This window comes from Ascaphus truei, chromosome 1, assembly GCF_040206685.1.
Source record: "Ascaphus truei isolate aAscTru1 chromosome 1, aAscTru1.hap1, whole genome shotgun sequence".
NCBI classification, from domain to species: domain Eukaryota; kingdom Metazoa; phylum Chordata; class Amphibia; order Anura; family Ascaphidae; genus Ascaphus; species Ascaphus truei.
In genome coordinates this window covers 321,436,926-321,464,370 of record NC_134483.1, presented here as the reverse complement: position 1 = coordinate 321,464,370, position 27,445 = coordinate 321,436,926, and the positions used below count along the sequence as shown (strand labels likewise).

Here is a 27,445-nt window from a genome sequence, read left to right as displayed (position 1 = left end):
CACGTGATTGATAGATGGGAATGGCCCTTGACACGCACCTTAGAGTCTTCCATCTGTCCTTTTCAATGTGATTCTCAGGGCCCTCGCTCTCATAGGAAGCCAAATAAAGTGCTGCAAGCCAAAGCAATAAGACATTAATTAGTATTACAGGTTTTTTTCTGCACCCATTTTCCCACAGTCTTTTTTCCCCGTGGACATGTATATGACCTTAGTCTTTATATCATTAGCCTCCCCACCAAGCAGTGCAGCTGAGTCAGTAGCAATGTACAGGCTATTGTAATTCATTATAGCATATGGATATCTATCAGGCGCCAGTGTTTGTGACAGCATCATACGTTGGGAAATATTGTGGTATACTTTAAAATGGAGCCCTATGCAAAATCTGTGAGCCTGTCGCTGTCGATTACAAATCAATTGTGTAGGATAAGAGTTTATATATCAATAATATTGTAAAAAGGAATTCAAATATAATTGGGGCAGTTTATCTCCATGAATATCCAGCATGCTTAATACAGGCTTAAATTAATAGCAATCCGTTTCTACAAGTATCATGCACTATTTATTTTACTCAAGGCTTCACAATGATGTCATGTGTGGAAATAAACGGATATGTATTTTGACATGCCCAGCACAGTGCTCTCACCATCTTCGCTGAAGATTGGAGCAGTCAGCACATAATGCAAAATCTTCCGATCTTTTTCAAATGGACACTCAACTTGTCTCCATGTCATGAATTCACTGACTTGCTTAGCCAGCTCCCAGAATTTCTAAAGTTTAAGACAACACACATTCTCAAATTAACAAACATAACCAACCAATCATAATATCAACAACACTTTGGATCTTTGGAGTTTTGGATAGTCGGTAAAATGTTTTAGTTTTATAAAGTAACAGAAAGTGTTTATGTGATCAGCTGTTTCCCTAACAGCAGAAGGTCTTCCCATATGGCTGAAACATGAGAATACTTTGAATCCCTCTGCCATACTATACTATAAGAGGGTATTGAATGCAAAACCCATAAATGTCACATCTAAAGGGCCGTCCATGTGACACCAGTAAGGGCAAGGCAAAGGAGTTGATGCAAAGTTGTGCAGCAGCCTGTTGTATATAGACAACACTTTGTAAAATAATATTACTCAAAGTGGTATCTAAAAATGCTGTAAGATCAGATGTTTAGGGCATTTGTTTACCTGAGGGAGATCAAGTAATTTGGTAAGTATGTCACATGGTCAGTGGGACAATAATAACAAAACCAAAACCTTTTTATTTTACGACATATGTGTTGAACATAAAATGAATCCTCAAGGTTGGAAGCCTCTATGCGTATTTTATACACACCCTCTGCAGTAAATAAAAGGACATTGTGAAGGAGTACCCTTGGGATTATACTAAACAGGATTATATTCTTAGGTAAAGCCCATTTTATGAGGTTTATGTATTAAAGTCTCCTGGCTGTAAAAAAAATGCACCAGATCCCAAAAAATTAAATCCTATTACATACAGTATTTACATGCTGTGAAGTGGTTTCTGCATGTCAGGGTTGCTGTGCACTCTGTACATTTTACATGAATAACCGGTTTCACAGCACATTGAGTAGGAACCTGTATGCCTGATCCAATGTACTTACTTCAAAATTGACGTGACCATTTGGAAGGCGACTGGTGCAGCCCTCATTCAGAAAGTAGAGGTCTTTGATTAGCAGGCTGCAGAACGGTATCACAATCTAACAGAAGAACAGAAACATCCTGCTTTTAGACCCATCTCATAGTAGATCTTTGTATTGTGAATAATCCTAACAGCGATTCTTTTTTTACACTTGTTCAGATGCTTTTCTTGGCATGATTACAGATTTCTTTGAAACAACCATTCACTAAACCAGAACTAGCTATTGCTGCAGTCCATAACTAAGAAGACCCAGACACAAGTGTCAATGTGGTCATGGAAATACAGTGAAGGACGCCGTATGGGATTTGATATTAAGGGGAATCGTTAATCATTGATGCTTCCCAAAAAGGTGCACAGGAGCTGTTAGGTGACGTTCAGCGACTCTTGTTTAGCGTCCTACCATGACTGCTCTTCCTTTCGGTTGATATTCCACCACAAGTAGGATTAGATATTCTCTTCCAATAAAATGGATGTAGCTATGTGGCTCATAGAGTCATTCACTGAATTAAAATGAGCACATTTCCTCACTTTCAGACATATGACTGTCCTTATAGTACTTCCAGCACATACTGCATGTTATAATGACATTGGTATCCAGAATCCTGGACTGTGAGGATTGCGGTCAACTGATGTCACATAGGTTGCAATACTATACTCAGTAGTGTTTTTGTGGGCAAACGGGTGCTGAACCAAAATGAAAGAAACATTAATTTAGACCTAAATTACAATTGAAAAAACGGCTTTAAATAAAAGAATTAATTAATTAATTTATTTATAAAATGTTTTGGCAGGAAGTAATATATTGAGAATTAACTCTCGTTTTCAAGTATGTCCTGGGTATAGAGTTATGATGACAGATACATGGTTACAAATAGATAGTTACATTAAGTGAACAAGGTGAACAAGGAATATCACAGAAAAAGAATTTATCCGCTACCAGTTGGTATTGCAAACCTATTCCTAATTATTTTATAATCAGTACATGGAATTAATGGTTGATCCCACAAAAAGCTGGTACAAATGGCCCTGATCATTTACAGTACAGGCGGTCCTCGGTTATCCGACACAGTGCATTACTCAAAATGGCGCCAGATAGCGAAGTGTCGTAAAGTGAATCACATTTTCCCACAGGAACACTGTTTAAATGGAAGGTTCCGTTCCTGAAGGCATTTTTAATGCTACAATACACCAAATTTTTTACGCAGGCAATAAGATATGCTGCATGAAAACAAAAAGAAAGCGCAAAAAGGGAAAAACACAATTAATAAAGATAATAACCTTTATAGTAACCTTAAAAATTACATGCTAAAAAAACATTACAACATTAAAACATCTGACCATATCCCAGGACTTTTTAAAACCATTAGACCTATGGGCTTTGATTCAGGGTAGTAGTCTGCAACTGTGAGAGTGTGGGTTCATGTGAACCCTTATTTTAAGTCATGTTTTGTAGCATGTCATTTTTAAGGTTACTATAAAAGTTATTAACTTTATTAATTGTGTTTTTCCCTTTTTGCGCTTTCTTTTTGTTTTCATGTTTCGTATTCACCCCGCTGATCACGGGAGAGTGAGAGCTGCAGAGGGAGACCACCTATGGTGAATCCAGGGGATCTTTCGAGCCTGCGCGCATCTTTATTGCTAATAGGATATGCTGCACACACATACAATATGATAGAAAAAAGGTAGGTATGGAGGTTCACAGCCGTCCGTCAGAGTTTCCTTGTGGCATATTGTATATGTCTAGTGCACATTAAAAGTTACTTTTTACTTAGAGATTGCGCCTTGATTTACCCACACGGATGGCGGTGAACCGTCATACCTACCTTTTTTCTATCTGACTTCCTGAGGCTGGAGCACGCCAACACTGCACCTGGATCAATTCTTTGGATTACAGCGTTTGACTGGCGGCATTGACGTGTGAAGTCTGTGAGTTGCTTTGACCCTTGTTCCCCACCACATTTTAGCCCCCTTTCTGAGGTTGATACCATATTGCACACAGCGAGCCCTCCTTATACGCTAATCACTAAGTGGATTTGATCCGTGGCAGGACTGATACAAATATATTTCATTGTTGCAGTGCCATTGCTTGTCATTTTGGAGCACCGGTTTTGGAGTTTATTCTCCCCTTTATACATAAATTATGATGTAAAGATTCTATTTATTGAATCAAGAACTGTATAATAAAACTGTATACAGTACTGTACAGTACATTCAGTATGAACAATATGCCATACAATACATATATATATATATATATATATATATATACACACACACACACACACACACACACACAATATATATATATATATATATATATATATATATATATATATATATATATATATATATATATATATATATATATATACACACACACACAATATATATATATATCAACAATATAAAAAACTAAACCTTCACACAGACTGATCTGGATGATTTCCTTGACCTGCATCCTTCTGATTGGTCAAATGTTGCAACTTTGCAAAGCGTCGTAAGAGCATTGGATAAGCCGTTTTGGCGTCGTAAAAATGCCCATAGGTATGCATTGCACAGGGTCGGATAAGCCATTCGACGGAAAACGAGGACTGCCTGTACACTAATTTACAGTCATTTTAAGGCTATGCAGGTCTATAGCTATAGGAGAACTCACAGGAACTGAATACCAGCAGCTTTTTGTAAAGTTCAGAATGTAACCCCATATTGTGATTATAACGTTATGAGGAATGGTGCTTGTGTAATGACTGGGAGGGACTTCATACTTTTTCTTTCACCTTTTCTAATTTAAATCTGAATGTTTATTGTAGTTTAGATACACATAATTGCGCTTTGCTTTGGCTTCCTGGTGCATTTTGTACCTGCAAAAACAACTGATACAATAGAAGTCTGCCCAACTGAATAACTCTATAATTATGCAGCGCGTCCATTCTGCTGATCCCCACAGGTAGACACTGTGCTGCAGTCACGGTATCTGGTGTATGAGAAATTACAGACAGACTCCGTATTCTATGAATGTGATCAAATATTGAACAACTTTCTTCTAAATGGATTCAGGGCAGCGAGCCACTTGGCTGCTTTCCAAACAGAAAAATTGATGCAGCAATAGATTTTTTATTTTTTTTCCCACCATAAACTTTACTTACTGAAGGTCGATGTTTTGTTTCTAAAAGCAGCAGTGCTTATTTAATAAAAACTAGTCTGACTTATAATATAATAACAGCTTGTGTATCCAATATAGATTTATAGCTTGGCTGGAGTACAATGTGTCAGAAAGAAATGCAAATGAAAAGCTTCATGTAACATAGCACACCTTCCTAAAACCTGTGCGGTGAACTCTTGTATTTGGGCAATTCGGCTTGAATTTCTTCTCTCATATCGAAAAGCTACTGAACAGACCGTTATGAAATGATTCAGATATTTGCTTATATAAATATGAAAGCATTTAATGTTGAATAGGTTGCGATAAGGTCGACTGAACCCTCTGTTAACAAAGTTAATTACATTACAGTTATGTGATTCTCCACCTACGCTGGAAGCCAGCCCTGTTTTGTGTGGGTGTCTATCTTTAACAGTCAAAAAGAGTGATATTCAGTCGCTTTTCTGCCAATATGTTCTTCGCTTGCGATTTTTGTAAGGTTTCAACTTGAATTTAGCCCAATCTGGTACTTTGATTGGTATTGATGCTCCTCACATGACACATAGGATGGTGCCAACTTCAAATACTGCTCTAATAGTAGCAATAATAGCCATACTAATCCTGGACAAGTGGCGCTTGCTTAAGTCATTTTATGGAACACAATGGTTCTTCATGGATGTAATTGAAATAAGCTTTCTAGAATGTATCGCTTTTCTTCATATGCAAAGTAAGGCTTCGTCCATGGCAAGGCAGACCGTGCGGATGCGAACAGACTGCCTTAAGGCAGTGTCGCGTACATGCAGAGTGCAGGCGCGTGCAGGCAGGAGGGGGCGCGCGATGCACGAGAAATCAGTTAAACAATGAGGGCGAACCAGCTACATGACGCGCCTAGGCATGCCTCTAGACATGGCTCATCCACTATGGCCAGGGAAAGCACCTGCTTTCCCACAGCCTCCGCCCGGGCGAAGGCACCATGGATGCAGCCAAGCTAGCGCTTCACTTCTTTTAATCTTTATCTTCACGTCCCCGCTCACATGCTCTCCCAAGCTTGGTGCTTTGGGAGACAGTTAAATTTGAGTTTCGAGTATAGAGCAGGGCCACATGACCCTTCTCTGACAAATGACAGCCCAACAGTCCAACAGTCCAACAGTCCAACAGTCCAACAATCCAACAATCCAACAGTCCAACAATCCAACAGTCCAACAGTCCAACAATCCAACAGTCCAACAGTCCAACAATCCAACAGTCCAATCCCAAATCCCAAATCAGCTTGTAGCCAACCAATCATAGTGCAGCACATTTCCTGCGTGTGAATTGAGCCACAATAAACTTTTGCTTGTGTGCAGTACTGCCAGGTTGTCATTTGACATTTATATATTATACCACACCAACCCTCAATCATTTACATATACCAGTGCCCTGCTCTAAGCACTACACCACAATGTGGATAGATAATGTTTGTACGGTGTATTCTAATTGGATGATTTACTGCAGTATTAAGGTTGTTTAATAAGTCAGAACATCCTCTGTGGTGTCGCAGTTAGAGAATTGCATTAGCATATGAAGGATCAGGGGTTCAATTCCTGCATGGTATGGTATGGTATAATTTATCAATTATTATATTACCAGTATATACTTTAGGAATCGAACCCTTGATTTTTCATCTACAAGTACATTGCTCTAAGGCTAAGCACTACACCACAGAGGGAGATGTCTGTTTGTATTTTCTCAGGGTTGACCATCAGTTAAAGTTGGAAACCCTGAGTACTGCTTATTTTTGCTGCACCACATAGGAATGGATAAATGCAAAATTGAAATGTTTCAATGCACTAGTGTGGACGCAGTCTAAATCAGAAGAACAACTATCAAGTTGATATGTGACTGTTTTACTCTTTTGTTTAGAAAACAGAGAGTGATAAAACGTACAGATGCTCCCCCTCATACTCAGAAACAAACTAAAACCCTAATATTTTGGTTGACATCAGGCGATACATTGTTTAAAATATAGAATTAAACATGTGGCAGAGATGTCTACTATGAGATTTGGTTATAGAAACCTAAATAGGTAGAAGAACATTGTTCAGATATAGTGCTCAAATGACTGGATTTGTAATAAACAATAATTTCTTGATTGAAGGTAATAGGCTGGGTTTAAGGTATATAAGGTATATAAATGAGTACTCTCCGACGAAGCACCAGCAAGGCGTGAAACGCGTTAGAGACAGAGGTTTTTTCTGCACCCATACCTGTCTGCACCATGATTTTCTAATAAAGAACTTTTATTTTCATCATACTGCTGCTGTCCTGTGGATCCAGTTCTTTGCTGTGCGCTGCACTTCTACACCTGAGGCTACTAGAAACCTATATAGTCCACTGGCTCAAATGTATAGCAGAGATGACAATCTCCAATGATGAAAATCAGTGTGTTTTAGGGGTTGAGGACAAAAAAATGGCATTTAAATGGGAAAATTCTGATAATCGGGGAGACGTCACTGAAGTTTATGAGATTGTCCATGATAAAATGCAGTGAAAGTGACTCCAAATCAGTGAGGCTCACAGAAAAATCAACAAGAATTTTTAAGTTAAGAATTAGAAGTTTTTAACGACAAGCCAAGATGAGAAGACCCTGAACAATCCTGAGTGTTGATTTACATTTCTGGGCAGTTCAGAATGTTATGTTTTCTCATTTCAAACAGAATGCTGTAAAACCAATGTAGCATACCTGACATGCTTCGTTACAGCTTCTGAATAATACATGATTTCAAAGTTGGGATTATTCCTCAGCATGCTTGGGCTTGTCTAATGAGCTTGTTATGAAGGGAAAGTCGGGTCAAGTAATTTAGCTCTTACAGGCAGAGGGGGATATTTACCAAACATTGTATTTCCTGGTTCAATTCATGGATCGAAGACAAGGGTCAGTGGTTGTTTATTAAAGAAAGAAGCACAATAGTGATAGAAAATTGTTTTAGCACCTCTCAAGAACTAACATCTCTTAATAACAGGTCTCTCACAGCTGTTATTTTTTTATATAAACCGGCTGCACTGTTTTAGCAGAAGAGCGAGCTTCCAGAAATACATATTTTAGGATTCTAGGATAGAATAACAAGCATTTTTTTATTTTATTTATGTCCTTATCCATAACATTTTGTTTTAAAAAATAAACTCACACTATAGCTATACCTTTAAAAAGTTTAACAATTAAATGCCAGTACGTGTCATGGCAACACCTTCATAAAAACACTACTGTGTTGACCATTTTGGTACATTTGCGGTTTTTGCACCTACTATTTATTAACTTACTTAAATTTATATTACCGTGTATGATGGATATTATGCATCAAAAGCAGACATAGCAAATACTGTATTATGGTGTTTATTTATAAAGCTATCAGGCCACTATCGCATAGAAACTCTTATTGACTTTATTAGGAGTTTCCATGCAATATTACCCCGATCGTCGTGACTGAAGAAAGGTGCGCATAAAAAAATCTCCTGGGTGCAAAACTGTTGCAAAAAGGACCATATTTATCAATGAAAAATCTCGCTTGCTCCATTGCCATGTTTTGCAAAGTTTTGCATGTTCTACAGCTGCAAGACTTTGATATATAATATCCATTTATATCTACTGAACTTCTTAATATTGATTAGGAAATGAACATGCCTCTGCCTTTTTAGAAAGATATTTTCAGCAAAACAAAGTAGCTACAAATTATGACGAGATTAGCCACAAGTCTCATACTAGTAGCATAAGCGTGTTGCAGTTCTATTACACTGCATAGCAGCAAAACAAAGCAAACATTGCTACTTGCACTGCTGTGTATCTCTGTGATAAGTATGTGATCACATGAGATCGTTCACTTAATGGCTATTGGTGAGGTTCAAACCTCAACTGAGCTATTTCTCCTTCTTTCTTTGGTGTCCGCCATTACTCTCACAAAATCATCCATTTCCTTCTTTACTACAACAGTTCCCATATTACCATATGTCTGTGTTTTAGTCTAAATCTCATGTGCAAACAATAGTATCCCTGGGGGCCATCTGCACATTTTATCACTGCTTGTTTGCTAAGTCATTTAGACAATATACCTTCTCTCTGTTGCTGTGAGCCGTTAGGGACCTTTGAGCTGCCCCTCGCAGAGCCGTTCTGTAGTTGTAAAAATTGCTGGAAGGGTCCATCTGATGCTGCAGAGGGAAAATAAAAAATACCGATAAGCTGCCATCTGAAGCAAAAGCTGTGATCAAATTATATGAAAAGGTAGCAAAAAATGGTAGAAATGGTGGTCACTGCTGCCCGAATATTCACAATCAACCAAGTGCCAAGTTACTGTAGTAAAAAAATTATTTATTTCATGGAAAAACGAAAAAGCATGACAAAAAGGTGTACAGCTCTAACGTGTTTCGTCTCGTACACCTTTTTGTCATGCTTTTTCGTTTTTTCATGAAATAAATAATATTTTTACTAACTTGGCGCTTGGTTGATTCTGAATATTCGGGCAGCAGTGACCACCATTTGTACCATTTTTTGCTACGCTATTTACCGGTTGGAGCACGCACGGTGATCAGATTTTGTGTGGGGGTCCTTTATCAACTTTCAGCGATAACAGGCGGACACGGGAAGCCTATCGTGAATACCAGCCAACTGATACATGGTGTGGGACACAGGGTGCGGTAAGGGAAGCTATCTGAGGACATTGTGAGTATCCCATGGCATTGTAATGTCTTTTTATTTGGATTGCTAAAGCTTATTAACCCCCCCACCCTGGCTGAGTCCATTTTCAACACACCGAAGACACGTTACTTATTTACGTAATTCCCCCCACACGCTGACACAACCGAAAGAAGCAGAGACATTTTGCTTTATAACATCTTTTTATTACATATTGCTATTGACAGAGCATCGTTTTTTTGAGGTCTGTTCCTCATTTTTCCCACCTATATGACAAGTTATGCAAGCTATTAAATATTGCATTATAGTTATCTATAAAGTAAAAATAGAAAGCACTCACGTGGTCTTATGAAAAAGGTATTTAATGCTGCAGTTTAAGCTGCCATTTTTGAAAAAAAAAAATTGCATCCAATATGTGCATCAATACAATCTGCACACTGACAAGTGATTAGCTAAGCTGCAGCTCGATCCGTTCTCCTGTGAGCGATCGCTTGTTTAGGATTATTTAATTCAGTTTTTGCACAGCATTCTGGGCAATGTAGTACTGGAATATGATTGACTGGGCAGTTACGAGATTCAATTGGTGCACTGCTAGAGAGAGGGTTTTGGCTACTAGTCTGGCCTGCCTAGCATGTAAGTCCTTGTACAAGTGCAGGCTGGGTTAGACCCAATCAGGGTTTCCCCCTGCAGTGATCAGCTCCCTTGAGTGAAAAGGGAGGGGGGGCAGGGACAAGGCCTGTGTTCTGCCCAATCCTGGACTCAGACCTTGGACCCTCCCAAAGGGTACTTAAGGGGCTGCACATGTAAATTTAGTTAGTTGTCTCTCCCCTGAGAGAGCCTGTCCCACGGAAGAGTGTGCCCAGGGCTCTGGCCACCTTCCATTCCCTCCCTTAGGGGAGTGGGAGTGAGGACTATACCCCTACTCTATCAGGGAGTAGGGGAAGAGTAGGACAGACCCTTGGGCCCATGCCTTGGGATTTTAGTCCAGGGACCACCTGAAGACTGGAGGCCAAGTGTATGCTGACTGTATGCTGTGAGTTGAAGAATAAAGTTGTTCCACTTTATAAAATATACTCCTGCACCTGAGTACAATCTACCAGGGGGAGTATCAGAGAGTTATCCTGCGGGGATTGTCTCCAGCATCCCTGGAGCCTGCAAGAGATGGAGGCACTGAACCACAGAGAGAAGAACTAAACATCATCCCAAAAGCCTGTCCTGTCTTCCCCATACCACTGGCGGAAAGCTCAGCATCCTGTGAACCAGCAGGTAAACAGCATTACACACCCTGTAATTGGCAGATCTCCCAGAGGGTGGGGGAAACACCGTTACACCTTATCACAAGACCAAGTCAGTACTTTTTATTTTACTTTATATACTATATATAGTAGGGACTATTACCTGTCCCCGTCAGCACCCGTGGCAGAAAACCACACAGCGAGAGTGCTGCTCTCAAATACATTCAAGTAATGTTATCACCCCCTAGCAGCGGCCCTGCTCTATCCCTTCTCAGGGGAAATCCCGCGATTGGTTACTAAATCCGGAGAGGTAATACCGGCATACACATACATGTCACCTCCTCCCCCCCACCCCGCACACATACATGTCCGGTATTATCTCATTTTTTACCGGACAGAGTAACCAAATACCGGGCTGTCCGGTTCATTACCGGACACCTGGCAACCCTAGGTATGAGTTACAATAATTACAAACAAATAATAAATACTTGTTATAATGATATAATCAGCTAAAACCATAAGGTGTCATAGGAGTATGATTGCAAGGATATATTTACATATGTCTATATACGCTTATAAAGAATGGTATGCTACTGCTACTGGAGTGCATTAACAAATCCAATTTCACATACCTCAAGAATATCAAACTTTGCAGTCTTCACTTTTGCCCAGGTTTTCTTTAGCCGGGATACTGGGCTCATGTTCATGCCAGCTTTAAAAACACAGATAAACAAATATACTAATTAGAAAAGACATCACCAGATATATCTACCATAATACACCACGATCGACTATTACAAATGACATAGTGGAATAGTTTTTATATTTGGATGAAGAACTTCTGAAATGTCTTTCCAACTCTTTTTAACTCATGTGCTGTCAATAAAGCCAGCAACACATGGATGAAAAACAAAATGATGTAAAGTATATTACAAAAAAAATACAATTATTGTTCTTTTGTAATTCAAGCACAGGCACAGTTCTATTTGTCACATTTACTTGATCTGTACTTCCTCAGACTTCAGATAGCAATTGCGCCTTTTTTTATGTATCTCGGTACTGTTAACAGTTTGATTTCATACTAAATATAGCCTTTCCCTATTACAAAGTCTGTTGAAATGTGATAAACTGGATAGCACAGCCAAGATGACTAATAAACCAAAAGTTATTTTTGAGCTTTTTGTTGCCAATACAGTATGCCCTTTAGCTCATCTGTGAGCAGTGCTGCTGCTGCAGCTACAATTCCACAGCCTGTACGTCTCAAGCTTTGGAGTTTGGCTTGCACAGCAGACATCATGTGGACCCCCCACCCATAACTATAGCCAGCTACTAAGATTGAAGCCCAAGAGGTGAGAAACAAAACCTTCCCAGAAAAGGGCCCAGCTGTGCCAAAGGGGTTTAACATTGCAGAGAGGAAGATGGGGAAAATGGGATAGAAGAGGCACCCATTAAGAGAAAGCACAGCCAAACAATCTAAGCTGAACAATAATCTTGGTAAACAGGGAGTGATTGGGACAGGGACAGGGACAGTGACCAGGATATAAAAATGTCAGGAGAAAGTGATAGCAAAAGAGTGTGATAGTTAACTCAATAATAGTTAAGAAGAGATAAGCCCATCCCTTTTTTATTATTATTGGCCCTTGTATACACCAGTGTTTATATATCTGAGATAACACTGTTCCATTCTACACAAAAAAATTCAATGTATAAATGTGTTGATAATTTATGACACCCTTAACACAAACGTGCATTTCCATTTCTGCATCTGATTTGAATACAATAGGTACTATGTGGTGTTATTTGTATGGGGACATACTTTCTCGTATGTATTATTAGTATTATTTTGATGACAGTATGAAAGGTCTCAGAAATCCACCCCACAAGAATGGCCATTTGGAGTACTTACAAATGATTGCCATTAGAGAGTTAAAGTTTCCAATGTTGAAGCATTCTCGAGCCACATCAATGAAGAACTCTATCATCCGTGCCCTGTGCTTCTTCTTCACAGGCTGCAGGAAAAGTAGGGACGATCATTATGGTTCATTAGTACCCCCAACATGTATATGTATTATGAGCAATACAGAGCAATCCATTGAAAAAGGCTCAAATGAAGTGTCTCACCATGCAGATTTCTGTGGCAACCAAGTAACTAAGACGATTGAACCATTCCACGTAGGCTTCCAGGTTTCGAGTCTTCTTTCGGTCACTATAGCAGCTCTAATGAAAGAAGGTTCATTGCGTTACATATTATTTCACTTCAATAGGAAATTGTGGCAACTGCATTCATTCTGGAGAGCACCGGATCTTTTTTTGTAAGCAATATCTTTTAATGGAACAACATGTACTTTGTACATATGCTTTTCTGACCAATCTCATCTACAGACTACATCTATCTATTTTCATATAGGTATCAATACAGTACCTTCAAATATAACTGATTATATCATTTTATTGTAAGCCAATCAGTTCTGGAGTAGCATATTGTACATAGCATAGATCCTGAAGTCTACTCTACATTAGCACTGAACAATATACACGTATCATTTTTATATTTGCGAGATAAGTGACAGAAACAATAACACATAAGTACGGTAGATAAATAAACTAGATGCTTTTGTTTCCAGCACACTGTACATGTAGGCCCACATTTACTAAGCAGTGCTATTCCATAATACAATTTTTGGCTTATTCAGTGAATGGGCTGTAAGGTGTCTTATGACATAGCACCCAGAAAATATGGTCCGTAATGTTACATTTATGCTACTCTAGCTGGTTAGATAGAGGAGCTATTAAATCATTTTTTTGTGGGTTAACTTTAATAAAATGTTCCTACCCACGGGTTGCACCATTAGGTTTTCATGGTCGGCCTACGAAGTCAAACTCAAGTTTACCTCATCATTGTCCAACGGATCCTTATGCACAAAAGCCTGGACAAACTCTTCTGCTCCAATGTAACTGAGTCTCTCCTGCAATGAAAGCAGTCATATATCAGATGTGTTGTAAGATATCTCATGATAGCAATGAAGCCTGGAACCTTTTAAGTGCCATTACTTACCAGCTCTATGTGAGTGAGCTGCTGGGCTAATGTATAAGAGTCACTGCACACCGTGATGATATCCCTCTGTATGGACTGTGGTTTGGTCTTTAAAACGGTCATGCGGTCAGTGGACTGAGCGTTTAGTCTTGCAATGGCTTCCTCGTATTGACTCAGAGCAGCCAGCTTCCGGATAAGATTTTGGATGATCTGTTGCACAGTTTTTCTATACATCTGTCATGAAAACCTTGATTTTAATCTCTAAATAAGAATGTTCTGAAACATAACTAGTGGGTCTATGTAAACAAAGCTATCTAACAGAAATACTAAATTAACAAGTCTAAAGTCATTTAAAAACAGTGAAAAATGGAAAGATATCAAAAGCTGGTAACAGCTCAAATATATCAATTGCAGTATTGGGAACAATAGGCCATGTTTCCTAAGCAGTGCTTCTTTCTATGACACATTACAGTGCTGGAAGACCCTTTACAGCAGGAGTGGGCCAAAAAAGTCCCGCAGGCCACATACAGCCTGCCAAATGATTATGTGCGGCCCGCCACAGATAAGATCCCTTATCTCCGCTCCCACTCCCCAGGTCCTATCTGTGGTGCGGGGCCTTACGCGTCAGGGCTGCAACTTCTGCAATCACCACGTGTGTGGGCTCCCTCCGCAGTCAAGTAAGAACCCACACCACAGTTAAGGTCCCTTGGGGAGAGACAGATGGGGGGAAAGAGAGAGAAGGGGGTATGTAGGGAAGATGCTGGTGAGGAGGGGAGCATGCTGGTGAGGACCTATATTAAGTGGGTGGCCCACCAAGCTTACCAAAGCTCGTGAAGTGGCCCGCTAGCCAAAATAATGGCCCACCTGTGCCTTGCAGATTATTTTACAAGAAAAGTGTTACTACTGTAGTGCTCAACTTTCATACATATTGCAGCAGTATTTTTCCCAGTTAATATGACACTTTATGAATCTAACTGTACTGGTTTATTTTAATTAACTAAACATCCTGAGAGCGATAGCCAATATGAATCACACTAAAGTTATTTTGTCGTATGCCTAGGATCGTCTGCCTTGATCTCTAGTTATGAACCCTTCAAGGCCCACAGCATGTCCCCTGCCTGTTCTGCACTGATAGAATCACAAAAATACTTGGCAAAAGCCCTTTGCAGTGGAAGTTCAAGGAGAAGAATTTGCCGGCGCCAACAATTTTTACACTGCTTTAATCCCACAAGGGCATACAAAGTGAAATTATCAGGCAGTCAAACCTTTCCCAATTCTACTTGCAAACAAAGATTGTATTGTCCAGTTACTGCTTGTGTGCTGCTCGGCCATGATCAGCAGCACAGAATCAAAAGAATGATGTCACAGAACTATTTTGAACTGGTCAGTTCCATGACAACTGCACAGTAAAATCACTGAACTGACATAGTATTGTACTGTAAGTACAGAAAGTCAGCACCACAAGATTATACACAAGAAGTAATGTTAATATGTGATGGTGCAGGGGGAAAAAGTCCAAAAAATATATATTAAGAAACAGTACGTTCCCAAGCTGCAGCCTTGTGTGTGGGACTTTCTACAGCAGTCTAAGTCAGATGAAAAGGGGAAACGTTTGGTGCTTTTTCCTATCAGACAAGGCTTTGGTATGAACATTCATGCCCATGTGATGATGCAGTACAGTCTGACAAAAACAGGGTCATGGAGGTCTTTGTGTACCCATTGTAGCTATCTGTTGAATGTTACAAACCATTTATTGCATCCAGAGCTGTGCTGGGACATATAATTGCTGCTGCTTAGCCTTAAAAGAGTCCCTCCTGGCGACACTTTGTTTGTTTTGCATTTTTTTAAAGTAATGTGAAGCAGGGGGTCTACGGAGCTGAACCACGTTGGTTTCAATTCCGGGGACACCCTGTCTCACGAGATATTTACCTCTGTAGGTGCTGCCAGTAGTAACCCCACCTGGGTTCACAATATGGCGGTTTTAAAGTCCAGCGTCCTGTGGTCCAATAGGAAGCCGTGATGTCATCCCTTGTGTCTTCCTATTGCCCCACGTGACGCCGGATTTTCACACTGCGCAGAGTTGCCAGCAGCATTTACACAGGTAAGTATCTCGTGAAGCAGGGGTTCCCTGAAGCTGAAATCAACGTGGTTCAACTCCGGAGACTCCTTGCTTCCAAACTATTTTTGTATTTGTTTTTTTAAAGAAGGTGTTGCCTGGAGTGCTCAGGCCTTCTCAAAGTCACAAGAGATACTATGGCACACCATGCTGCTTTGTCTGGCGAGATAATTCACCCTTACAGTGAACATTGTCATTATAGCTGCTAATTTAAAATGCTTCAATGTGTAGAATTCTGTTACAGTTAAATATTGCATTGGTATCCATTACATAAAAAAATGTTAATGGGGAAAGCAGCCAAGACTATTAGTTTCAGCGAGATAAAACTCTTCATCATGCATTTTCTGCTCACTGACCTCATCGCCATTGGTGATCCGCTGAGCTGTGTCCTTCAGGTTTCTCATCATTCTCTCATCTCTGAAATCATAAGGGAATGTCTCGGTCCATTCTGTCAACAACTGGAGGATTTTCGGTGCCAATTTCCGGATTTGGCCCTGTCACACAGGAGAATACCACGGTGAGGAAGGTCAACACACGCCAGCAATGGGAAAACGATATGGTAAAAACAACGGAGCGTTCTAACCTCCTTATTCCATTGTTATCTGCATTTATTTTCCGAAACAATGGCCCCATATTTGCTAAACGTAAGGAACCGTACGACATGTTCATCTGAATGAGCCATGAGATGCCTTACAGCTTGAGTGCCTCTAAATATGGCCCACTGGTCCACTATTATTAAGCATTTTTAGAATTGTTTAAGCAATATTTACCTTATCATTTCCTGGCTCTTTTAATCGTTGCTGTTCCATGCACACGTGACACACTTTAGCCATTAATTCAAAGGGGTGTAAAAAAAGTCGAGAGCTGAGCAGGAAGGTGAATATATATGTTCTCTGTAGAAAAAGGGTAGATATTGGGTTAAAAAAATAAAATAACGTATGGATACCTTTTTCCTCATTAAAACTACCAGAGGTTGGAAACTGGGTGAGTTAAAAACCAGGGCTGCACCGCTGCACCACTCCAGCCCTCAACCCCTTCCCCCAACTGGTCAGGTTTTCATGATTTCCCTGCTTCAGTACAGGCAGCACAATCAGTTCCTGCATCAGCACAGGTGGCCCAATCTGTCCCTGTATCAGCACAGATGGCCCCCAATCAGTCCATGAATCAGCACAGGTGGCACAATCAGTCCATGCATCAGCACAGGTGGCCCAATCAGTCCATGCATCAGCACAGGTGGCCCAATCAGATTGTTTCATCATTGATTGAGCCACCTGTGCTTAAGCTGGGATGTCCTGAAAACCTGACGTGTTGGGGGGGCTTGAGGACTGGAGTTGAGCACCCCTGAGTTAAACTATATTTTTCTATGCAAGACATTACCACATAACTCAAAAATGATAGAGAAAAGCATGCTTCAAACCAGAACATAGAAAATAGGACATAAAAACTACAACTATGGACATAAAAGATTTTTTACATATTCATTTGCATTCTACCTATAAAAGTAGTCAAATTGTATTTATCGATCAAAACGATATTGTTCTTAAGAAACATTTTTTTCCATTGTATTTATCATACATTGACTCTGAGCTCATCCAGCCGATTGAGGAAATAAATAAGTGAATATTGTGTTGTGGCATTCAATTAAGGCATTTGTATCCTCCTGTTTTTATTACTACAAAAAAAAGTTATGCAGTTAAAGCCTTATTGCGTCTTTGTTTTTTTACCGTCCTCTGTAGATCAGTTAAAAAAAAGGAGAAATGAAAAGAACCTAAACAGCTTTTACCTTACGTACAACTAAAAAGATCTCTAATACAGTTTCCATTCTTAACGCAGGTTACTTGAGTTACTAGGGAATTCTTTTTTATCTCCCACCACTATCTACTGTAAGTGTCACAGTGAACCGCTATCAGTACGTTTCTTATGCTGAACATTTTTCCTTTGTAAGCATACATTGTGTGAAATCATGTGCTTGACAACAGATTTATTTTCTGCGTGCTTAAACTTACATCCGGATAGTAATCTACATTGGGTACTAAGTGCTGGATGAGAGCTTCCAGGGACCCAGACAGCAGGTTGTTATCTTGGTAATACAGGCCAGGACAACTCTCTTCTTTCGACGGATACAAGTTCCGGTTGAAACCACTGCTGTCAAACATGGCTACAAGAGTTGGCGTTTGTGGCATTCTCTCCTGAAGAAACAAAAAAGTAGAGACAAACGTAGGTTTATTCATCCATATCTGTGTGACAGGGTGGGAATGCAAATGAAAAGACTGCAAAAGCTCATTCAGTACATAAATATACTACAGAATATTGCCAGTTTATTATAGGCAATAAACATCTTTGTTTATAACTGTACAATATAACATTAATGTGCATTCTCATGGCATCTTTATTGCATGACATATTTGGGGGTTTGTGACACTGTTAATGTTAAAGGAGCAGTTCCCCCTTCTGTGTCACATATCTTCCCCCCCCCCCTCAGCCCCAAGGTTCCCTTTTTTAACATATATAGGAAGTTAGGGGTTTCCAGAGCTAAACCATATTAATTTCAGCTCCGGGGACCACATGGTTCCCGATATACTTACTGTGGATGGTGCCGCCAGTACTGTCCCCTTAAAGCTGCAGTTCAGTCTTTTTTTTTTTTTTAATTCATTTTTTTACTTTAATAGTTTCATGTGGGCAATCTCTAATTACCTAAAGAACTGTATAGCTGCCAGTCAATTCGTTCTCCATGTATTGATCGGCAAAATTTGGCAAGGTCTTTAGATATGGCATATGTTTTTCTTCTGCTTCTGTCACTCAGTGGAAGCTCATGAATATTCATGCGCACTCCTGCACTGACATGTGCTAGGGGGAGGGCAGGGCTGACAAAGGGGTGTGCCAGAGCTTGTGACAGGACATGAAGGGGCTGTGCCTTAGCAAATGGTTGATAAAATAGAATACAAGAAAATTGGTCTTTCAAAGTTGTTTTTTTAAAAACAGAAAATGCTAAAAGTATTTTTTCTTACCACAGAACTGATTTATTAAAAAAAACACACATGCAGGATATTGACTGAACTGCAGCTTTAAGGGAAAATAAAATGGATATTGAAATCTCTCACGTCGCGCAGGTCAATAGGAAACTGCTATGTCATCCGTCGCTCCTTCCTATTGGCCTTTGCCACACAGGGGATTTAAACCAACATGAAGTATCAGTAGCACTTTCTCCAGTAAGTATCCTGAAAACAGGAGGTCCCCGAAGTTGAAATAAACGCGGTTCAGCTCTTCCTATACATGTAAAAAATAAAAGGGGGGCCCAGAGGAAACTGCTGACATTTCACATTGTGATGCAACATGGCACACTTTTTGCCAGTGTGACCTTACCCTGAAGTTCAAACAATGACAGATGAGTGGTTCAGATTCGCCAGGCCAGAAAACTGGTTATGTTATGTGTATAGAACAAAGATTACTACAGGCACACCCTGGTTTAAGGACACTCACTTTAAGAACACTTGCGAGTAAGTACATATCGCCCAATAGGCAAACGGCAGCTCGCACATGCGCCTGTCAGCACGTCCTGAACAGCAATACCGGCTCCCTACCTGTACCGAAGCTGTGCGCAAGCGGGGAGACTATAGATCCTGTTACAAATGCGTTATTTACATCAGTTATGCACGTATATGACGATTGCAGTACAGTACACGCATCGATATGTGGAAAAAAGGTAGTGCTTCACTTTAAGTACATTTTCACTTTACATACATTGCGTACGTTAATGCGGGGTATGCCTGTATATTAAAAAGTATGGTTTAGAAAGGTTTTATATTTTTGCATCTCTGACTTCTACAATGTTGAAGTAAATCAGTTGTCAACGATGCTGCATCTTTATTTGTAAGCAGAATCTATCATCTGCATTGTGTTACTGGAGCCCATGCCACTGAAGGCGTACAAAGCAATGCAGGCAAGGCAAAGGTAATAACCATGTTTTAAAACAAATTGTTTAATCAATCATATAGAGCCAGAATGTGCATCTGCAGCTAGCCTAGAAATACCTCCTGGTAGTAATAATAATAATAATAATAATATTATAATAATAATAATAATAATAATAATAATAAGACAGATGCTGTTGCTTTTTCTCTGGGTTATTCTATGTTATCTCAAAGAAGCTTGGTTTGAAGCTGTGGACAATAGCAGATACCAGTCTGTGCAGTTGCCTGATTACAAGCACAAGAAGTGAAGTGACAGCCTGGAGATAAGTAGCATCTTTCCATCTGTACTAGATACTTCTCAACAAAGAACGTTTCAAAGAAAGCTCAGTGGAGAGACTATTAAGTTATTAGCTAGATTCCTGGGGACAAAATGTAGTGCGCACACACTTACAGCTCCTGGCAGCACAGCCAAACAATGAAGGTATTCAGATCAACTCGAGAATGAGAGGCTCAGTGAGTAAACAATAGGAGAAAGCCCAAGTACAACACAGACAGAGGCTTGGGGCTGCTGGGACTTTAGCCCTCACTAATGACTCTTTTCATCTATTGCAAAAGACTATTTGCATTAAAATAGGGGGAAGGCTCTTTGCCTCAAAGTAACATAAAGCTACTTTATGCATCTGCTCAGCTGCGAGTGGTGTTGCCTTCATTGCAGCAAAGAAAAAGAAGGGAATTCAATAATGCACGTGTCACAGCTTAGCAGTACACAACCATAAATGCTGATATAATGGGCTCAACTGTTTCTCTCTGGCCAGACAGACACACCAGGGCCAAAGTATGTAATAATAATAATAACATGTTCTTGTATAGCGCTGCTAGATTTATGTAGCGCTTTACAGAGACATTTTGCAGGCATAGGTCCCTGCCCCGAGGAGCTTACAAGCTATGTTTTTGGTGCCTGAGGCACAGGGAGATAAAGTGACTTGTCCAAGGTCACAAGGAGCCGACACCAGGAATTGAACCAGGTTCCCCTGCTATGACCTCAGTGCCAGTCAGTGTCTTTACTCACTGAGCCACTCCTTCACCCTAGCCTAACAAAAATAAGATTATAGTGCTGGGTGGATTAGGAGCAAGCTGGATGTTGGTACAGAAAAATACATCCAAATATATAGTGAAATGTTTTCTAAAAATATTGCTGAAGCAATTTTCGATCTACATTGTTTTATTATTTGCTAATGTTGCTAGTTTTGAAGGCTTCCTGATATTATTTCTATCTGCAGTCTTGAGACCTCTGCTCATGTTGTAGTGCAGCAGTGTGCATACTGGGGGGGCGTGCCACCCAAGGGGGGTACGAGACTGACTGCGGGGGGGCGCGGGGTTTACAGAGGCCCCGCGCCCTTCCCGAAGGATTTAAATTAAGTGCCAGGGAAGCAGTGAAGGCCTCTGTAAACCTCACTTACCTTGGCTCCGGTGGCTTCTTACTAAGTTTGATGATGGGGCTCTACATTGATTTCAGCTCTGGGGACCCTCTGCCTGCCAGTAGCAGCTCCGTCTGGGCTCAGAAAATGTCTGTTCAAGGGTCCCACTGGTCAATACGAAGTTGCAACATCATCCCTTGAGGCTTCCTATGGCAGCCTACTTCTGTGCACATCAACTATAATAACGAAGTCTTAAAAAAATATCTGTAAATGTGACAAAATGTGGAATTGTCACGCGCAAGAGGTGTCCTGATAACTTTTCTAGACTAATGTGATAAAGGGAAGCCCAGCAATAGATTCATTGGAACACTAATATAGTCATTCAAAGGGGAAGTATTTCATATCGTACCACCTCACCTATTGAGATGCATACCATTGTTTCACACTGTAGTTATATAATGGAATAAGTGCTAATACTTTGATCAGGGCATTCCATTGCTATATTTGTCAATGAGGTTAATTTGCATCAAGCTTATACAATAACAAGCTAAAGAGCTTAGTGGATAATAATAGCATTACGTGCCACTTGTTCGCTGATTAACTTTGTGTTCCATGAAGGCAACAATGGATACATAAAAGAATTTTTTTTTTAAGGATAATTAAACCAAACAAATCTTGAAGCCTCTCTCACACTTGGCAAAATATGTTGTAGTCACAATACAGTGAATACACTAGGCCAGTGTTTCCCAACTCCAGTCCTCGGGGAACCCCAACCAGTCAGGTATTAAGGATATCCCTGCTCCAGCACAGGTGGGTCAATCAGCGGCTCAGTCATCCACCTGTGCTGGAGCAGGGATATCCTACCTGTTGGGGTTCCCTGAGGACTGGAGTTGGGAAACACTGCACTAGGCCATTTAAATCGTTCTCTACAATTTATAACGTGTTTAATCATTTATGATACATATAATTATCATAAACATAATATAATATATAAATATATATTGTGATACCATCACTGTCCTTTAGGTGCTGGAAGAGGGCAACTATGGAACTTTCCAACGCACAGAGCGTTAATCTCACTAGAGAAGCCAGCAGCAACTGCTAGCTAATCGAGCAGGCTGAACTCCTGATTGTTCATGGAGTTTTAAAAGTCAGGAAGTGACTATACACAATGAGAGAGACTGATTTTTCCCTAGAGAAGGGGAGAGATAGAAAACCCAGCGAAAGAAGAGGCTGGTACAGTTCCTTAGACCCGCTGGATGATTGTCGCAGAGTCTGCTGGGACTGCTTGGGTTGTTAATCCCAGGAAGAAGGAAGGATGCGAGACCGTGCTGAAGCGGGAATGTCCTGTCCTTAACCTTGGACTTACAGAGGAGAGATTCTCTGAGCTCTCATGGGACTGTGCTCCCCTAGGAAGGAAGGACGCGAGACAGTGCTGAAGCGGGACGTCTGTTCCAAACCCTGGAATAACAGATAAGAGAACACTATATTGCTGTGTGCAGAGACTGTATATGTGTAGCTAGAATAGTACCTGTTGTGATGTTGTAACCGGATTAGCGGTCCATCCAGTTAGTAAGGGCTGAAGCTGAATTTGTAGTTAGTCTCCTAAGAGGAGTAGGCATTTATTTTATGATTTTGCGCTGACTTAAAGGGACGGCGGGCCTGTTAGTATATTATTTATCCTTGTAAATAAACCCCATATAGAGAAATACTAAATTTCCTGCCTTAATCTGGGACATAAGATCTTACGCTGTGACGGAGACATCACAATATGTACTATTATATGTTTGATATAATTATGTTTAATAGGTACACTTATGCCACAACGAAAGAATGTTGCAGCAGTTTCAAAATTGCCATAATTATGGCTTAGTTATAAGGCCGTTGTTAAAATAACACAACTTAAGAAGACCCATGACACGGTTTTTATATCCATGTTTCTCTTAAACAAGAGACTAGTAACAACTCTGGGATTTTTTAATGAAGTATGTAACCAGATGGAAACCAGTATATTAAAGACAATTAGTCACATAATAAAAATGTCTAGCTGTCCCAGCCTTTATTCCATATGCTATGAAGTCCCCTTCTCACCCTCGTCTCCTGCACCCATGTACTGTATGTTACCTATGCTTGTTTAGAAGAAGTAGAGGCCCCAAAATTCACAGGGATTTAGTTTCAGTTGGCTCTCCCCATTCCCCCAGATGACCGATACTGGGATAGTGTGAAAAAGGGGTGGTGACCAGGATTTAAATACCCTGCACCCCAAATCAAAATGCACAAATTCTCTCAATTTTCCCACCCCCCGATATGCATTATTTTATGTCTAACCATCTTTCTAAATTTCTGTAAATAGGTCCATCGTTATGGTTATGATGGAACTGTCACGCCAGCCAGTTTAAGGGTGCCGGGAAATGCTGTGAAGAAAGGCGCTGACTTATGCGGTTGGGCTGGTGGTTAAGTCCCCAGAAGAGATTGGTCAAGTGGGAGGCGCCGATTTATGCGGCCAGGCTGCACCTCTGCCAAAGTCATGTGAAAGATGGGCACCAATATATGCGGTTAGGCCCAGGCTGCCAACAGGGGGTCTGAGAGTGGAGCATTCCAAAGCGGACGGTGGAGACCAGCCGGGCGTGGTGTACGGGTCCCCCCTATTTGACTTGCAGGATGCACCGGTTCATATAGGCTGGCGGGCTGGCTGACGGAATGTTTTTAAATAAATAAAACTGTGACCTAAAATCAAAGATTAGGTGTTGGTAAACTTCCATACTGAAAAATTAATTTAAACTACTGAATAAATGTTTAAAAATACTATATATCTTGTTATATGCTTGAGTGCTTGTATATGAGTTGTTAAGTGCACTTAGTGAGATTGAATCTTCAGATCTATACAGCTGATGTCATAAAAAGCAAAGAAGAAAAAAATATCTTAAAAGATGTAGATTATGTACTTCCTTGTAGCAAAAGAGGAAACAAATGACTCATATGATCTCATTAAATATTTGAACACAATATGCAAATAAAGAAAAATGTATGAAGCTAATATATTACCCAATGCGCCAGTTATCTGTACATCCTTTCCTTTCGGCTGTGAAATATGCAATGCAACAGCTGGACCACGCCCGGCGCATACATAGACATGCCACTTCAAAGATAGGGGTTCCATCCGATTACTGGGAAGTCATGGTAATAACAACTGGTTTTCCTTATCTTTAACCGTACAAAGTCAAGACTTCCTTTCACATGTATTTTAAAGATGCAGTCTCAACTGAAACATATAAGGCAGAGGCAATAAAAGAAAAGGATGTTGCCATTTAACTACTTCTCTGCCATGTTTACCCTTTCATTGCCAGAAAGGCTTGTGTAAATCCCACCGGTAGTAAGTAAGTGTGTTATACATATAAAAAAAAAAGTTCTGTTTTCCAAATGTACACAATGCATAATTATCCTGTTATGTGCTTATGCATAATTGGGCAGAGGAATGTGGCAGCAATTCACAGCCCTGAAAATAGCAAACAGCTATAAATTACTGCAGCCTGTTGGAATAAAGCAGTCACAATGAAAAATGGGATCACATACCTGCCAGCTGACTCAAGGTCACCAGCTCTGTATTGTTAAATGCTTAAAGTTTGAGATAATAGAGTAATATGTGAAGGAATCCGCCTCCTTCTCTATTAGCTGGTGACTTGGAGTCAAGTGCAGGTAGGGAAATATATATATATATATATTTAAAATAAATACAATTTGTACAACAACAACAAGAGATGTAAGGGACCAAGAAAACAGAACTTTTTGGGGAATTTAAAAAATGTTTATTTTATTCCTTGTTTCACAACAGCAACAGTCACAGATGAATACACCAACATACAGTATTTAGAGTGCAGTAGCTGAATATTTGTAATTTAAATTGAATTGGCAATGTTCTTGTCCTAGGAGGTTCAAGTGTGCATAAATAAATGAAAAGCACAGCATGGATTAATAGAGTGCCCTGCGATATGTTGATTTAGTCGTTTCTGCTGATGGAAGCAGTTTAAACACCTTTCCTGACCGACTCCCGGTCTAGACATGACAGGAATCATTTTGACAGCATTCAGAAACCATTTTCGTTTGTCAACTGGTCTCTGGCTCACAAGGGAACACAATGGGTTTTATGTGTCAAGGCAATAAAAAGTGTGGTTTGACAAAAAAACAATGACACAGAAAACTGCTCTGTTTGCTTTTGTGATATATGTAAAAGCCTTGTTAATCAAGTTTGATGTATGTTGCTATTCAGGGATAGGCACATCTGATGACATTCTGGCACTAAAGTAGAATAAAATGAAAGAGATACAGAAATGTATAATTCCATGATTATATGTGCATTGTCTCAATAATTCCTCCTGCTAACAGTTACCACATCTGAAGCTGACACATAAAACACAATATACGGCATCTTATTAAAAGTGCAATCCCATGTGGTAAGCCAGAAAGCAACCTTTTGTAAATAATGTAACAGTCTTAAGTGGCTTCCCTAAAATAAATCTAACCATGCTAACAGCACAGATATGATCTCTCACATAATATTGACAATTCATTCATTATAATAATTAACAATAACAATGAACTGCAAGTTGAATTTCTTAGAGGCCTTTGAATGGGGAAGTATGTGTCAATAAGGTATTTTATTTACCCCTATTCCACACAGTCATTATCCCACAGACAATAAAGTTATGGGGAGGTGGGAGGGGGTTCTGGCTGTACAAGCACTCGCTGAACACACAGTGACATCACACAAAAGGGAGCAGGCAGGGGGAATCACAAGTCCCAGCTCACCATCTTCACATAATAACTTAAAAAAAAAAAAAAAAGATTTATAAATCCTTAATCCCCTTGGCGTAACCCCTTAAACACCATCTACACACAACACTTCACTTAAAGGCCAAGGAGGGATTGCCTCTTTACTAACTGATACAAGGCAAGAAGTAGCTTGTGGTTCTGGACATCCATTCAAGAGAGTCAGAAACATGTAATATATTAAACGTTTATATATAGCATCAATGAATACCAGTCATAATGGTTCATATGTAGTTCAGCATTCAACAGGGGCTTCGTCACCTCGAGTGTTTATCTGCAATGGCTGTTGGGGTAACACACTTGCCAGATGGCAAGTAGAGATGGGCGTATGTTTGTGGCGAATTTGGACCAGCAGTGGATCGACCGATCAATCTGCAGATTTCAGTGGATCAATCTCAAAAAGGGCGATTCGCATTTTGGGGATTTATTATCACCAATACACTCCGTGGATTCCGCAAACCGTGGGCGTTATTTGTAGAGTGCTAAAACAAGTGTGCAATGTTAATTCATATAAATGGTGAAGGTAAGTGTCTGCAACCCCAAAACTAACCCCCTTAAGGTTAATGGCAAGCATACAAAGCATGCAGCATCCATCTCTTTATTGTACACCGTTCCCAAAGACTTCACCCTCTAGCTACTTTGTCTTTTCTGCAATCCAGTGCTGCATTTAATTCTCATTTGATCACACTGGTCTGCATGGTGCCAGTAGAATGCCTGGTCTCTAAAAGTATTTTTTTAATACTCAAATGTAATGCGCGTCTCCCCCACCCCCCTCCCCTACATTATTTGTTTCCCATTTCCCACCCCCTTATTTCTCTACCCCATCCAATGTGTTACAATTTAATAAATAAACAAACATTATTTGGGGGTTTGAAGTCATTTTTTAAAACTGTCTCTTCCTTTGAATGTAAGTAATAATGTTTTGAAATGCATACAAGCGGAACATCGTATCAAAAAATAAATATATTTAACATATACCCTCCATTTCCCTGCAGAGTTGCAGAGAAGGCTCATTATAATGCATAACTGGGGACCTGGCAGGTTAATAATATGCAAATTAGCAAGGGAATCCTGAACTGATAGCATAGCTGAATCTACATATCTGTGCAAATCCAGAATACATAACATTACATGTTTACGAATTCATACAAACAGGCATACACGGTTACTCTTTGTCATTAGAAATATTCTAATATATATGTCACCAAGCAATTAGTGACAATTTCTACTTTTATGTTTCCTAGTCTAAAATATTGATGTAAAAATATATTTCCGGGTCCTACTAAAAATAGCCCAGATTTGAAGTGTTTGTTTTCCTTTATTAATAACATAAACTTGATTACTACAACCTAGGCCGCGCTTATAGTGCTGGTGACGGCGACACGACCAATGACGTCACCCGTCGCTGTCGCCACCAGCGAAAGTTGTCATTTG

At 39.9% G+C, this 27,445-nt stretch overlaps 1 protein-coding gene across 5 annotated transcripts in view; it reads right to left on the bottom strand.

The window, feature by feature from the left end:
- The window catches only part of RASGEF1B (RasGEF domain family member 1B), a 629,898-nt gene that overhangs the window by 3,917 nt on the left and 598,536 nt on the right, over nt 1-27,445 (bottom strand). For 3 of the 5 annotated variants that reach the window (XM_075606466.1, XM_075606502.1, XM_075606474.1), the window contains 12 exons: nt 17,862-18,044; nt 16,626-16,748; nt 16,212-16,349; nt 13,761-13,973; nt 13,597-13,671; nt 12,827-12,922; nt 12,612-12,714; nt 11,338-11,417; nt 8,891-8,986; nt 1,628-1,723; nt 644-767; nt 39-111 (listed from right to left, as the gene is read on the bottom strand). In XM_075606466.1, coding sequence (XP_075462581.1) covers nt 39-111; nt 644-767; nt 1,628-1,723; nt 8,891-8,986; nt 11,338-11,417; nt 12,612-12,714; nt 12,827-12,922; nt 13,597-13,671; nt 13,761-13,973; nt 16,212-16,349; nt 16,626-16,748; nt 17,862-18,044 — 1,400 coding nt within the window. Of the gene's footprint in view, nt 1-38; nt 112-643; nt 768-1,627; nt 1,724-8,890; nt 8,987-11,337; nt 11,418-12,611; nt 12,715-12,826; nt 12,923-13,596; nt 13,672-13,760; nt 13,974-16,211; nt 16,350-16,625; nt 16,749-17,861; nt 18,045-21,226; nt 21,415-22,553; nt 22,646-27,445 lie in introns of those variants that run through there. The other 2 variants (XM_075606483.1, XM_075606492.1) reach the window with 2 other exon arrangements.